The 12553-nt window shown below is 49.0% G+C and overlaps 1 protein-coding gene across 3 annotated transcripts in view; it reads left to right on the top strand.

Moving 5' to 3' along the window:
• Positions 1 to 12553, top strand: part of SPEN (spen family transcriptional repressor) — a 66158-nt gene that overhangs the window by 50358 nt on the left and 3247 nt on the right. For all 3 annotated transcript variants that reach the window (XM_066982115.1, XM_066982114.1, XM_048048637.2), the window contains 2 exons: positions 2762 to 10700; positions 11284 to 11697. In XM_066982115.1, the coding sequence (XP_066838216.1) occupies positions 2762 to 10700; positions 11284 to 11697 (8353 nt within the window). The remainder of the gene's footprint in view (positions 1 to 2761; positions 10701 to 11283; positions 11698 to 12553) is intronic.

Here is a 12553-nt window from a genome sequence, read left to right on the forward strand (position 1 = left end):
CAGCTGTGAGTCATTCATCATTTGCTAAGAATGCAAAGAATAGTTTATCTGTAATGCCTTAACCCATACCCTCAGGAGTAATGTATATGTTAACAGGTTATGTATATAGTCTGATAAGCTACTGCTGCTCATCTCTTAAGCAGAGTAAAATTTAGTCTTCCACCTACTCCCTTCAAGAGGTCAGTTTGTTAACTTGATAAACAATAAAATACAATTGAGGGTGCTTTTTTTTTTGACATGAAAAATGTATTCTGTGTTGATGTCCTTCTGCAGCATCTGTCATGTTGGTGTCTGGCCATTTTGTGTAGGCTGCAAAGGCTTGTGTTCCCCCTGAATGGTCACTTATGCCTGCAGACCCTGGCTGAAAGCAGCCAGCACAGAAGCACTCTGCATTTTGTTCTTTTTTTCCCTCCAGTGACTGAATAGAACATCAGTGTTTTTATTACTAGTGACGGTGGTGAAGGCTGAAAAGCAAAACATTTTCTTTTTGTGGGGCTGCGTTTTTATTACCTTCAGAGGCTGGCTTAATTGTTAGGGTTCTGTTTCACCTACGAATAAGCCCAGTGTGACACTGATTGTACCTGTGTGCTAGATAAATTTAATGTTTTTTTATAGCAAAATAGATTGAACTAACATACATGCAAAATTGCCAGATTTAAAAGTGAAGAGGGTTTAGAAATTGGCAATCAGGATTTGCATAATGGAAATAAATGTGTGCATTCCCCAGTCTTTGCCAGATGTTGTGATGTGCCAGCAAGCAGTCAGCAGTAATTTCCTCTGAACAACACCAAATTGAGAAAAGAGTAGTGCATTTTCAGATGTCTTTTAATGCACAGAAGTCAGCTGGGCTTGTCTTTGCTGTGAAATAATTCTGAGTTGTACACTTTCTGGAACAACTTGATACTTGGGTACATGCTAGTCTTGTTTTTCCTTTTCTGTCATTATGTTCACATAGTCATTACTAGACACTTAGGAGTAATGAATCACGGAGTGATTGAGTGAGCTCTGCAGTGTGTCTCGTCATTCTGCATCTTCCAGTCTTCCAAGCTCCTTCTGGCAGTTCATGGTCCATAGCAATGATGCTAAGAACTGCACTAACCAGGTTCTCTTAAGTTGTGGTTGTACCCAGTCTAAATAGGACCCAAAGAAAAATAATTGTTGCTTTAACATCAGAGAATGCATTGATGATTACATTATAGAATAATATCCCCAGGTTAATACAGCACTAATCTCAGATCTTCCCAAAACCAGAGTACTGTGCGTGCCTTCAGAAAATCTGGAAGTGTTCTTTTCCACAGCCACTACAAAACCCAGATCATGTAGTGTTTCACCCTGAATAGACCGATGTGAACTTGAGGATATCCAGTTCTCCACAGTCCGTGGGCTGTGAGAATATAAATGGGATTTCTTGAGTGGGAGGCTGGAGGCTGGAATGTCTTTGGAATATCTTTGTGTGAGGTTGAGTTTTGTAATATCACAACTGTTCAAAGCTGCCTGGGGTTTCTTGCTGTTACTCAACAGCCCTGAAGGAGCGATGACTTCAGGGGCAGAGTGCAGGTGGAGCGATGCGAGGTGCAGAAGGGCCATTTATCGTATGAGCCTCTTAATAGTTCATAAATTATTCAGATGTGGAGGAGACTGCTTGGACGTGTGGATTAGCCAGTCTCTCCTTTGTTTCTGTCATCAAATTGTTACTAAACACAAATGGTGCATTTTGAATCTGTTTTTGTATTTGTTGATTAAAATGAAAAGTTAACAAACATGGCAACTCCCTTTTTCATATCCATCTACCCACAGCTGCCTTTCACAACATCCTACTTTGCTTGCAGAATGTTGTTTTTTTTGTCTTTGGTGGGTGTTTAGCCCAGTATTTCTTTCTGTATTATTGTTTTGTTGCACATTTCTTACAATGTGGAAGCTACCAGCTTTCAGCATAAAACATAAACTATGAAGCTAAATTAGCCTATGTGAAATAGAGCATGTAAAATGCTCTGTAATGGTGGAGAATGGGAATACCAGCTCTGTGCCTCCCGTGTATACTACCCCTTATGCCAAAGAGTCATGTTCAGTGTTAGAAATGGTTTATTTTTGCAGTTTGGGGGTATCGAGATAATAATGCTAGTTGCTTGATAAATTTTGCTAAGTGCTTCCTAAGAATTCACCTGCTCTCACGAACAGGCTGATTTTTTTGTTGACTTGGTCTGTAAATAGGCAATGTCAGCATATCGCATGCAGTAAAGGAGTTAAATTTGGAATTAAAAGATCACTTAAAGAGTTTAGGATTTCTAAAGAAATCTTATTACCACTTCACTGCTTAGCCACGAAGAAGTTCCAACTCTGAATTTTGAGTTGACTCGTGTTTTCAGAGGTAGGTAGAAACTGTCTCTGCTTCTTGAGATAGGGTGTTCTCCACCATGACAGGCTGTGTGTTTGCACAGGTGCTGTGCAGGTTTTACCTTAATTTAATGCAGCATTTGAATTTGGCAAAAATGAAGCAGTAAGGCTGATGAAAAGATACTTGGCAAAGCTGTCATTAAATGACCAATTAAGGGCATACAGTGTTTGAAGCTAACAAAGCATTTAATCCACTGTGCGCTGATTCATTGTTGTTAAATCTCTCTGTACAGCTGTGTACAGTTGCTTTGATACACATATAAAGAAATTATTGTAAAATTATCCCCCTGCATGGCATAGAAGGCAGTACTGCAGTACATTGGTTGAGAGAGAAAACCAATCACCCTGTTGTTTTTATTTTTGGCAGAGATGAAAGAAGAGGATCTTACGAATATGCCCCTGATCGTACTTACTACGAGACTGTTAGGACTCCTGGGACATATCCTGAAGATCCTCGACGAGAATATCCAGCTCGAGGCAGAGAATTTTACGCAGAATGGGATCCCTACCAAGGAGACTACTACGACCCACGATACTACGATGACCCACGCGAGTACAGGGATTACAGGGGCGATCCATATGAGCAGGATATAAGGGAGTACAGTTACAGGCAACGGGAGAGGGAGAGGGAGAGGGAACGGTTTGAATCCGATCGCGACAGAGATCACGAGAGGAGACCAATTGAACGTAGCCAGAGTCCAACGCACTCCAGGCGTCCGCAGAGTCCTGGAGCATCTCCCTCACAATCAGAAAGGCTGCAGAGCGATTCAGAGAGGAGGATCTACAGCAGATCGTCAGATCGCAGTGGAAGCTGCAGCTCTCTGTCTCCTCCACGATACGACAAGCTTGACAAAGCCCGTGTAGAACGCTACGCAAAAAACGAAAAAACAGAGAAGGAGCGAGCTTTCGACCAGGAGAGAGTTGACAAAGACAAACGCTTGGTGAGAAAGGAAAAGCCAGAAAAACTAGAAAAGGAGAAAACTGATAAGCAAAAACGAAAAGCAAAACTCCATTCTCCCAGCTCTCAGTCTTCTGAAACAGATCAAGAGAATGAGAGAGAGCCCAGCCCTGAAAAATTAAAGGGTAATAGTAAACAAAGTAAAGAGAGAGGTGACAAAGAAGGGACAGCTAAAAACCGCCTAGAACTAATGCCCTGTGTCGTGTTGACCCGAGTAAAAGAAAAGGAAGGGAAAGTTATTGATCAGCCTGCTTTGGAGAAACTGAGAGCAAAGCTTGACAACGACACTATGAAGTCCCCACTTCTTGAGCAAAAAACACAGACATCTCAAGCTGAGCAAACAAAGTCTGATCAGTCTAAACTGGAACCTGTCAGAACCAAGGTACAAAAAGAGAAAGCCCTTGCCAGTCATGTAGAAGTGGTTGATAAGGAGGGAAAACTGAAACCCAAAAAGCACTTGAAGACAGAGCAACCTTCTGAGGGGGCAAATGCAGTGGATTTAGATAAGCTGGAGGCTCGTAAAAGGCGTTTTGCGGATGCAAATCTGAAGCCTGACAGGCAAAAACTGGAAGCGAAAAGAAGCAGCCAAGATGAGGAGGATACACGCATGGCTTTGAAAAAGCAACTTGATACAACAGCTTCATCTAGAGAAGCGACAGTGTTAAGGGAAGGAGAATTAGAGAGAAAACCCCCAAGGAAGGAGATGCTTAAAAGGGAATCTAAAAAAATGAAACTGGAAAGACTTATTCCTGTTACTAGTCCCAAAGAAATTCAGGAGACTCTTAATGTTGGTGGGATTGGCATGCGTCCCACTCTAGATCTGCAGGCGAGGCTGATTGAGGCAGCTGATGAGCCAGTAGAAGTTCAAGAACTCCCTTCTAAAAAATTGAATCCAGTAAAACCCCAGCATAAACAAGCACAGCTACTAGATGAACAAGGAACTGAGAGAGAGGACGCAAGGAAGAATTACGCTGGTCTTCCTGAAGATGCACCTGACCATAAGCTTGGCCAAGAGAAACCTCAGTCAACTGATACAGAGGAGAAAATTGGCATTGACATTGACCACACACAAAGTTACAGGAAACAAATGGAGCAAAGTCGCAGGTTAAAACAGCAGCTGGAAATGGAGATAGCAAAATCTGAGAAGTTCGGCAGTCCAAAGAAAGATGTAGATGAGTATGAAAGACGGAGCTTGGTCCATGAGGTGGGAAAACCTCCGCAAGATGTCACCGATGACTCTCCACCAAGTAAAAGGAAAAAGACTGACCAATTTGACTTTGAGATTAGCACTAAAAGAGAAAGAAACTACAGAAGTTCTCGTCAGGTGAGTGAAGACTCTGAGAGGACATCTTGTTCGCCTAGCATCAGACAATTCCCTTTCCACGAAGATGACGACACGCTAGATTCTCCGAGGCTAATGCCATTAAAGGAAACCAAAGAGTCACCTAAAATAGAAGAAAAGGGTCTTTCATACTCCAATATGACTGTGAGGGAGGATTCTCTGAAATTTAATCCTTATGATTCCAGCAGGAGGGAGCAGATGGCAGAAATGGCTAAAATAAAACTGTCTGTCCTGAGTTCTGAAGATGACTCAAGCAGATGGGAAACACAAGTGAAACAGGAGCCTGGTAGAGTTGATATCAGCTTTCCAAGCAGCATTGTCAAAAGAGATAGCATACGTAAGCGGTCTGTACGAGACCTGGAACCAGGGGAGGTGCCTTCAGACTCAGACGATGACAGTGAAAACAAGCCCCATTCTCCGAAAGCCTCGTCTTTGTTAGAGAGTTCTAGATTATCTTTTTTATTAAGGGACAGAGAAGAGAAGTTCCGCGAAAGAGAGGAAAGACTGTCAAGTTCTCTAGAAAGAAACAAATTTTACTCTTTCGCATTGGACAAGACAATCACACCGGACACAAAGGCCTTGCTTGAAAGAGCTAAATCACTCTCTTCCTCCAGAGAAGAAAACTGGTCCTTTCTAGACTGGGATTCAAGATTTGCTAGTTTTAGAAATAATAAAGACAAAGAGAAAGTCGACTCTGCACCGAGACCTATTCCATCTTGGTATATGAAAAAGAAAAAAATCAGGACTGATTCAGAAGGTGGAAAACTGGATGATAAGAAAGAAGACCATAAAGAAGAAGAACAAGAGAGACAGGAACTGTTTGCTTCTCGTTTTTTGCATAGTTCAATCTTTGAACAGGACTCTAAGCGCCTGCAGCATTTAGAGAGAAAAGACGATGATCTTGACTTCATTTCTGGTAGATTGTATGGGAGACAATCTTCCTCTGATGGGACTAACAGTGCAGCTGATTTGGTGCAAGAACCAGTTGTTCTTTTCCACAGTAGATTTATTGAACTAACGCGAATGCAGCAAAAAGAAAAGGAGAAAGACCAGAAACCCAAAGAAGTGGAAAAACAGGAAGATAAAGAGAATCGGCCCAAAACACCAGAAACGGTTCCTGATAGTAAAGAACCAGAACATAAAACTTCCTCAGTGGTTGGTCCTTCCCCAGTCGCTGCCTTACCGCAGGATCCAGCACCAGTTGCTTCTGAGAAGGTAGCGAATGAAAAAATAGTAGTGGAAACAGCTTCTGTAAAAGAAGAAAAACCATCTGAGCCTGCTTCTACAGCAGAAGAACAAAAACCTTTTCCTGAGCTTGCTGCTCCTGTCAAAATTGAACCACCTGAGCAAACTGAACCTCCGCCAGTCATCGAAGCTAGTAAAGAAGTTGTTCCTACAACTCTGGCACCGGAGGAAGATGCTGTAGCAACAGAGCATCCTTCATACTTGGATACCAAGCCTCCTACTCCTGGAGCTTCGTTTTCTCCAGGAGACATCAGTGTAGATCCAGAACCTGAAGTTGCCCAGTCGGTTCCACCTCCACCTAAGCTAGTTCAGAAGTCTGATGAGGCTGCTGAACCTAAGGAAGAAAATCCTCTGCCTTCCTCCAATGCTGATGCTAGCGTGAGTCAAAAGGTGGAGGCAGCTGTTGAGGTGCTGCCTCCCGTTTCTGACAATGATATGGAAGTTGAACCTCCAGTTGTTGTAAAAGATAAAAAGTCTTACAAGAGTAAACGCTCCAAGACTCCTGTGCAGGCAGCCACAGCTAGCGTCACAGAAAAGCCCGTCACGAGGAAGAGCGAAAGGATTGACCGTGAAAAACTCAAAAGGTCAAGCTCTCCTCGTGGGGAAACGCAGAAGCTTTCTGAATTGAAAGTGGAAGCAGAGAAAGTTTCAAGGAATGCTGCTAAATCCCCTAGTTCTGCTGCAGAGCCAGAAAACGTGGAGCCAAGCTTGCCCATAGGCCGAACGAGGCGCAGAAACGTACGGTCAGTCTATGCCACCACAGGAGACAATGAAGGCCCATCTCCTGTGAAGGACTCTGTGGAGGTCACTAGATCCACCAGGAAGAGAGGGGAAAAGGAACCGCAGGAAACAGTGACAACCGTTCCTACAACCCCAAGAAGAGGAAGACCTCCAAAAACCCGCCGTAAGCCGGAGGAGGAGATCTCTCCAATAAAGACAGAACCGGTGCAACAAGAGGTGGAGGAGACTGAAACTAAAGAAGCTGTGGAAGCTCCAAAGCCTGTGGAGGGCTGGAGGTCTCCTAGATCCCAGAAACTGACACACAGTCACTCGTCGGCTGCGACTAGCCAGCAGGGGAAGAAAGGGAAGAACGAACCGAAAGCCGATATCTCGGCTGAATCTGAAGATGCTGCTGAAAGGAGCGGTCAGGAATCGAGTGTTAGTGACAACAGCAATAAAGCAAAAGCAACTGAGAAAGAACTGACAGCAAGTGAACAGAAACGTGATAGGAAAGAACTGGATGCAGAGAAAAACCAGCTAGAAATCCCCACAGTTGAGATTATTGAGAAGAAGCCAGTGCCAGAAAAGGTTACGAAATCCAAAAGGGGAAGGTATAAAAATACCAAAACTGTTGTAGATAAAGCATCCGTGTGTCTCAAAAATGTAGAAATACGCCTCAACGTTGATGAAGTCAAGGGCGCCTTGCGGCCAGCTGAGGAAGAGGCAGAGCCCGTGGCGGTGTCACCGGCAAAAATCAAAAGCCCCCCAAAGGAGGATGTCTTGCCACCCCATTTTGCTAAGAATGAGGTAGAAGATTCATTCCAAGAAACAGAAAAAGAGGTGATGCGGGAGCCAAAGCAATCCCCTGAAGCTGCCCAATTAGCAAAACAGATTGAGCTCGAGCAGGCTGTGGAGAATATTGCAAAACTCACCGAAACTCCTCCGTCAATTACTGCCTACAAAGAGCCGACGGCAGACGTGTCTGAAGTTCGTCAGGAGGAGGAAGGAGATAAACCCGCCCATCAGGCTAGTGAAACAGAGCTGGCAGCAGCTATCGGCTCCATCATCAATGATATTTCTGGGGAGACGGAAAGCTTTCCTGCACCCCCCACCTATCCCGCCGAATCAGAAGCGGAAATCCCGGCTGAGCCACTGGTATTACCGTCACCTCGGGAGGAAATGGAGCCTGAGACCGATCAGGCAGTGAACAACATCCTAGAAACAGAAGCTGCTGTTGAGCCCCCGGTGCAGCCGGTTCCCGGCTCTGCCCCGCTGGTGGTGGAGACGGAGAGCAAGGACACAGAAGTCAGCTTCAGCGAATCGTCAAACTCTGCGCAGGAGGCCGAGACCCTACAGGAGGCTGAAGTCGCTCGGAAGGAAAAGGGCCGTCAGAAAACCACGCGGCAGAGACGCAAAAGGAGCACGGGCAGAAAGGGCGATGCCACTGAAGTCAACGCTTATGAGCCAGAGAGGGTGCAGAGCAAGTCTCCCCCCGCCAACGAAGTAAAGGCAAAACCTGATGAAGCCTTGAAGGAGGAAAAGCAACCTAAAGCTGCTGCTCAGGTAGCTGTGGAGCCAAACACTTCCGACGCCAGCAAGGCTGCAGCCGTGGATGTTGCCATCACTGTGCCCGAGGCTGTCGCTGAGAGCAGCGCCTCTCCCAAAGCTCCCGCGCCGGCTCCTCTGGAGCTGGCTGCCCCGCCAGTCCCTGTCGACGAGGGGAGTCAGAGTGCGTTCAAGATACGGTCGCCCATCGAGAACGCGCCCATCACACCGCCGAGCGCCCCGAATGCAGCCGTACCCACCATTCCTTCAGCAGCCGTGGCCAAGCTGCCCACCCCAGTGCCCACTGCTATTGTCCCCCTCCACTCCAGCGCTGCCAAGGTGCCGGAGTGGATTGTAAGGCACGAGGAGCCCCGTGCCCGTTCCACACCACCGCCCGCTCTTCCCCCTGACACAAAGGCCTCGGATATTGATACAAATTCGAGCACTTTGAGGAAGATCCTCATGGAGCCCAAATATGTCTCGGCAACGAGCATAACCTCCACGCATGTGACAACGACGCACGCTGAGCCGGTGAGCGCGCCCCGCTTGGAGGAGGCACCTCTCCACCCTGCCGTAGAGGCCATAAAACCAGTTTCAGAGGAGAAGCCAGCAGTTCCTGTCACTAACGCTTTGGACCCACCGGTGGCCGAAGCACCAGTGTTCAGTGAAAAGGAAAAGATAAGTACTGTGATTGCTCCCAAAGCCACTTCTGTTATAAGCAGAATGCCCCACAGCGTTGACCTAGAGGAGGCTCCGAGGATCACCTTGGTGAAGCAAGCTCCCCAGACCCAGACGTGTCTTGTTAATGCCCCCTCACCAAAATTTAAACAGAGGTCAAGCACAAATGACAACAGTAGGTTTCATCCGGGATCGATGTCTATCATTGAGGATCGGCCTGTAGAGACTGGGTCCAGCCCAGGACTGCGGGTAAACACGTCAGAAGGTGTTGTGCTTCTGAGCTACTCGGGACAGAAGACGGAAGGCCCTCAGCGAATTAGTGCAAAGATCAGTCAGATTCCCCCAGCCAGTGCTGTCGACATAGAGTTTCAGCAGTCTGTATCCAAGTCTCAGATTAAACAGGAGCCTATTACTCCATCTCAGCCGACGCCGAAAGGCTCTCAGACCTCCACGGGTTATGGGACTGTTTCCACCCATTCTTCTTTGGTACTAGGAACGCAGCCTTACAATACGTCACCCGTGATCTCCTCTGTCAAACAAGAGCGCGCTACCTTGGAGAAGTCCGACTCAGCCCACCTTTCTGTCCAGCCTCCGGCCTCTCAGCCTGGCAAGGTCCTCACGCAGACTGTAAACACTCCACCTGTGCTGGTTCACAACCAGATGGTCGTGAACAAAAAACTGCCTGATCCGGCTGCTCTGAAAGTGGAGACCAAGACCCTGCAGCCCTCCAACCTGAGTCCCGGAGTCAGTCCTCACCACCCTTCCCTCTCTGGGAAGATGCATTCGGAAGCGAACCACGTCAGCTCGGGACCCAGCACCCCAACCGAGCGGGCTATTTCGCACTTGGGGGTCACCAAACAGGAGCCGCACTCGCCACGTACGAGCGGGCACTCACCGTCACCGTTCCCACGGGCTTGTCATCCTGGCAGCACGTCGTCTCCGGCTTTGTCAAGCAGCACACCGGTCATGCTGGCGCCGGGAATCCCTGTGCCTCAGTACATATCCAGCATGCACCCGGAGCAATCCGTCATCATGCCCCCACACAGCGTCACGCAGACTGTATCCCTGGGCCACCTGTCCCAAGGAGAGGTGAGAATGAACACCCCTCCTCTCTCCGGTATTCCTTACGGCATACGCCCAGAAGCGCTCCACTCCCCCAGAGCTGCTCTGCAACCTCAGATAGAAATTAAACCTCAGCGATCCAGCACGCCCCAGCCAGCGCCGATAAGAGACATCGTCATGCCCCCTCTGTCTTCTCAGCATCCCCCCGAGGAGGAGATGCACTACCACCACACCACGGTGTGCAGGGGGCCAGCCCCCGTCCAGCCCGACGTGCTGGTGATGCAGCCGGATTACCGCATGCACCCCACGAGCATCAGGCTGGACCAGTACAACGTCCCCCGGGATGTGAGGATGATCATGCACCCCCACATGGCCGCGGTGGGCGAGCACCACTCGGAAACCAGACAATCCCGAACACCCGAAGGGGCTGTGAAAACGCCCCCTGTCAGCAAGACCCCGCAGCCTGGGAAAGAGACGCCCAAGTCCTCCGAAAGCAAGATGGCCCACTCTCCTCACAGCGAGCCCCGGCTCCTCAGCGTCCCTTCCAGCAGCCAGCTCCCTGGGCTGCCGCTGACGCAGCCGGTGGTGGTACCTCACGGCGTACAGATCATGCACCCCGCGGGCAGCTCCTTTCACGACTACCGGTCTGTGTACGGCGACATGAGGAATTACCACACGGCAGCGCAGCTCGGGCATCCGCAGTTCCCGGGCGCGTCGCCCATCGGGCTGCCTTCCCGGAGCATGACCCCGTCTCAGGTGAGAAATGCGGCTGTTCCTTCTCCTCCTGCTGAAATCACAAACGTTGTGAGCTCATGGCAGCCCCAGTGCGTTTCTGCATGATCGCAGGAGCTGAACTGAGCTCTCTGTGTGGGTACAGTCTCCCAGCCCAATTTAAGTTTGTCCCCAAAAGCACGAGAGGACTCAATTTTGTTTTGGAAATAGGGGTTGAAGTAAAGAAACGTGTTTTGTTAACCATTCTAGGACTCAAAAAAACAGAAAGCGTGATGCCTGCCTGGGGGTTTCTAGAGGAAGAGGTCCTGGGGGGAGAACTGTCAGCATCAAGGTGGCGCATGGGTCCGACAAGCTTCCTGGGATGGATGGCATGGTCGGGGCTGCAGAGCAGGGCCAGGGGGATGTGATTCCAGCTCTCAGGTGTGAGCGAGGGCTGCTGGCCTGGGGAGGGGAGGCTGGCCCAGGCACTGCTGCAGCAGGGCAGGTGCGCGCAGTGGTGTGGAGATGTGCTCACACGGTGTCCTGGCAGCCTTATCGGTGAACCAACAAGCTCTGATACACCCACGGCCTGAAACGTTTCCTTTGTCCCCCGCCGCCTGCTTCCCAGGGTCTCCCGGAGGGCGAGCACTCGCACCCCAGCCAGCCCGGACGCAGCAAGACTCCGCAGATCTCCCAGGACCCCAAGGGCCCGCCGGCAGCGGGGCCCGAACAGAGTCACCACCCCACTGTAAATAGGCATGCAGCGCAGATAGACCCTCACGTCCACCTGCAGAGGGCACAAGCGGACACAGGCCAGACCTCCTACCCTTCGCCTGTTGCCATTTCGATGAAACAGGAGCTTCCGTCACCACACCAACCTCAGGCAGTTCCCAAGCAATCGCTGTTCATCCCGACGACGTCGGGCCCCGGGGCCCCACCAGGGCTGTCCCTCAACCGCCCTGAGCCCCAGTCCGCCCTGAAACAGGATCCGTCTCCTCACCCTGTTTCGCAGAGACCTGTGGATATGGTTCAGCTTCTGACGGTAAGCATTGCTCCATCGTCGTCTTCTGGCCAAGGAGCTGCGCGCTCTTTGCTCAGCGTCGGGAGAGAAATAATCAGTGAGGTTCTGCCAAGCTCCCCTCGTGTGTGGCATCAAAATTTAACATCTCTTGCATCAGATGCTTCAGATGTGGCGAATGCGCTCATCTGTCTGCTTCCTGGGTTGTTCCTGTCCCCGGTGAATTCTTAGCTGTGTTCACATTTACATGGCATTTACTGGAGCCTCAGCGTGCCGTTAACGCCGTGGTGAACGGAGTGAGAGCAGCTTATGCTTCTCTCAGTCATGTTTCAAACAGCCTGCAGGCTCAGGCAGGCAGTGCTGCATCATTTTTACAGTCAGCTGCTCCTGGGAAGGTGATGAAAAGAAAGAGTGATGGTGTATTTTATTTAAAGAAAAAGACACCCTCCCAAAGGCTAGAAACAGGAAGACAGAGAGGAGGGAGAAGGCTTAGGAACAGGCACGTCTGAGAGCGCTGACCAGGAGCCGAGAGTCGTGTTCAGCACCACATATTTCCTGTGTAACCTTGAGCAACTCTCCTGGTGCTGCTGTTTCTAAATTCTCCATTTGTAAAAGAGAAAATAACATTTGGTAAGAGCCCTGCTCTGACTCGCGCTGTGTGGGAGGCTGACATCGCTTGTGAAAGATGGGGAAGTGCTCTGATGTTACGATGAAAGGAGCCACCCAGGCATCACGGCCAGCTGGAAATAAAAGGACTGAGTTACTGATTTAGCAGGGCCTAACCCAAGCCTGGACTGGCGCGTACGAAGGGCGATAAGATGTTACATCAGTGCCAAGTGCTTAGAACAAAGCAGTGGTGTCTTAATTGCCTGTGAAAGTA

Source organism: Anser cygnoides, chromosome 23 (assembly GCF_040182565.1).
Source record: "Anser cygnoides isolate HZ-2024a breed goose chromosome 23, Taihu_goose_T2T_genome, whole genome shotgun sequence".
Taxonomy (NCBI): Eukaryota; Metazoa; Chordata; class Aves; order Anseriformes; family Anatidae; genus Anser; species Anser cygnoides.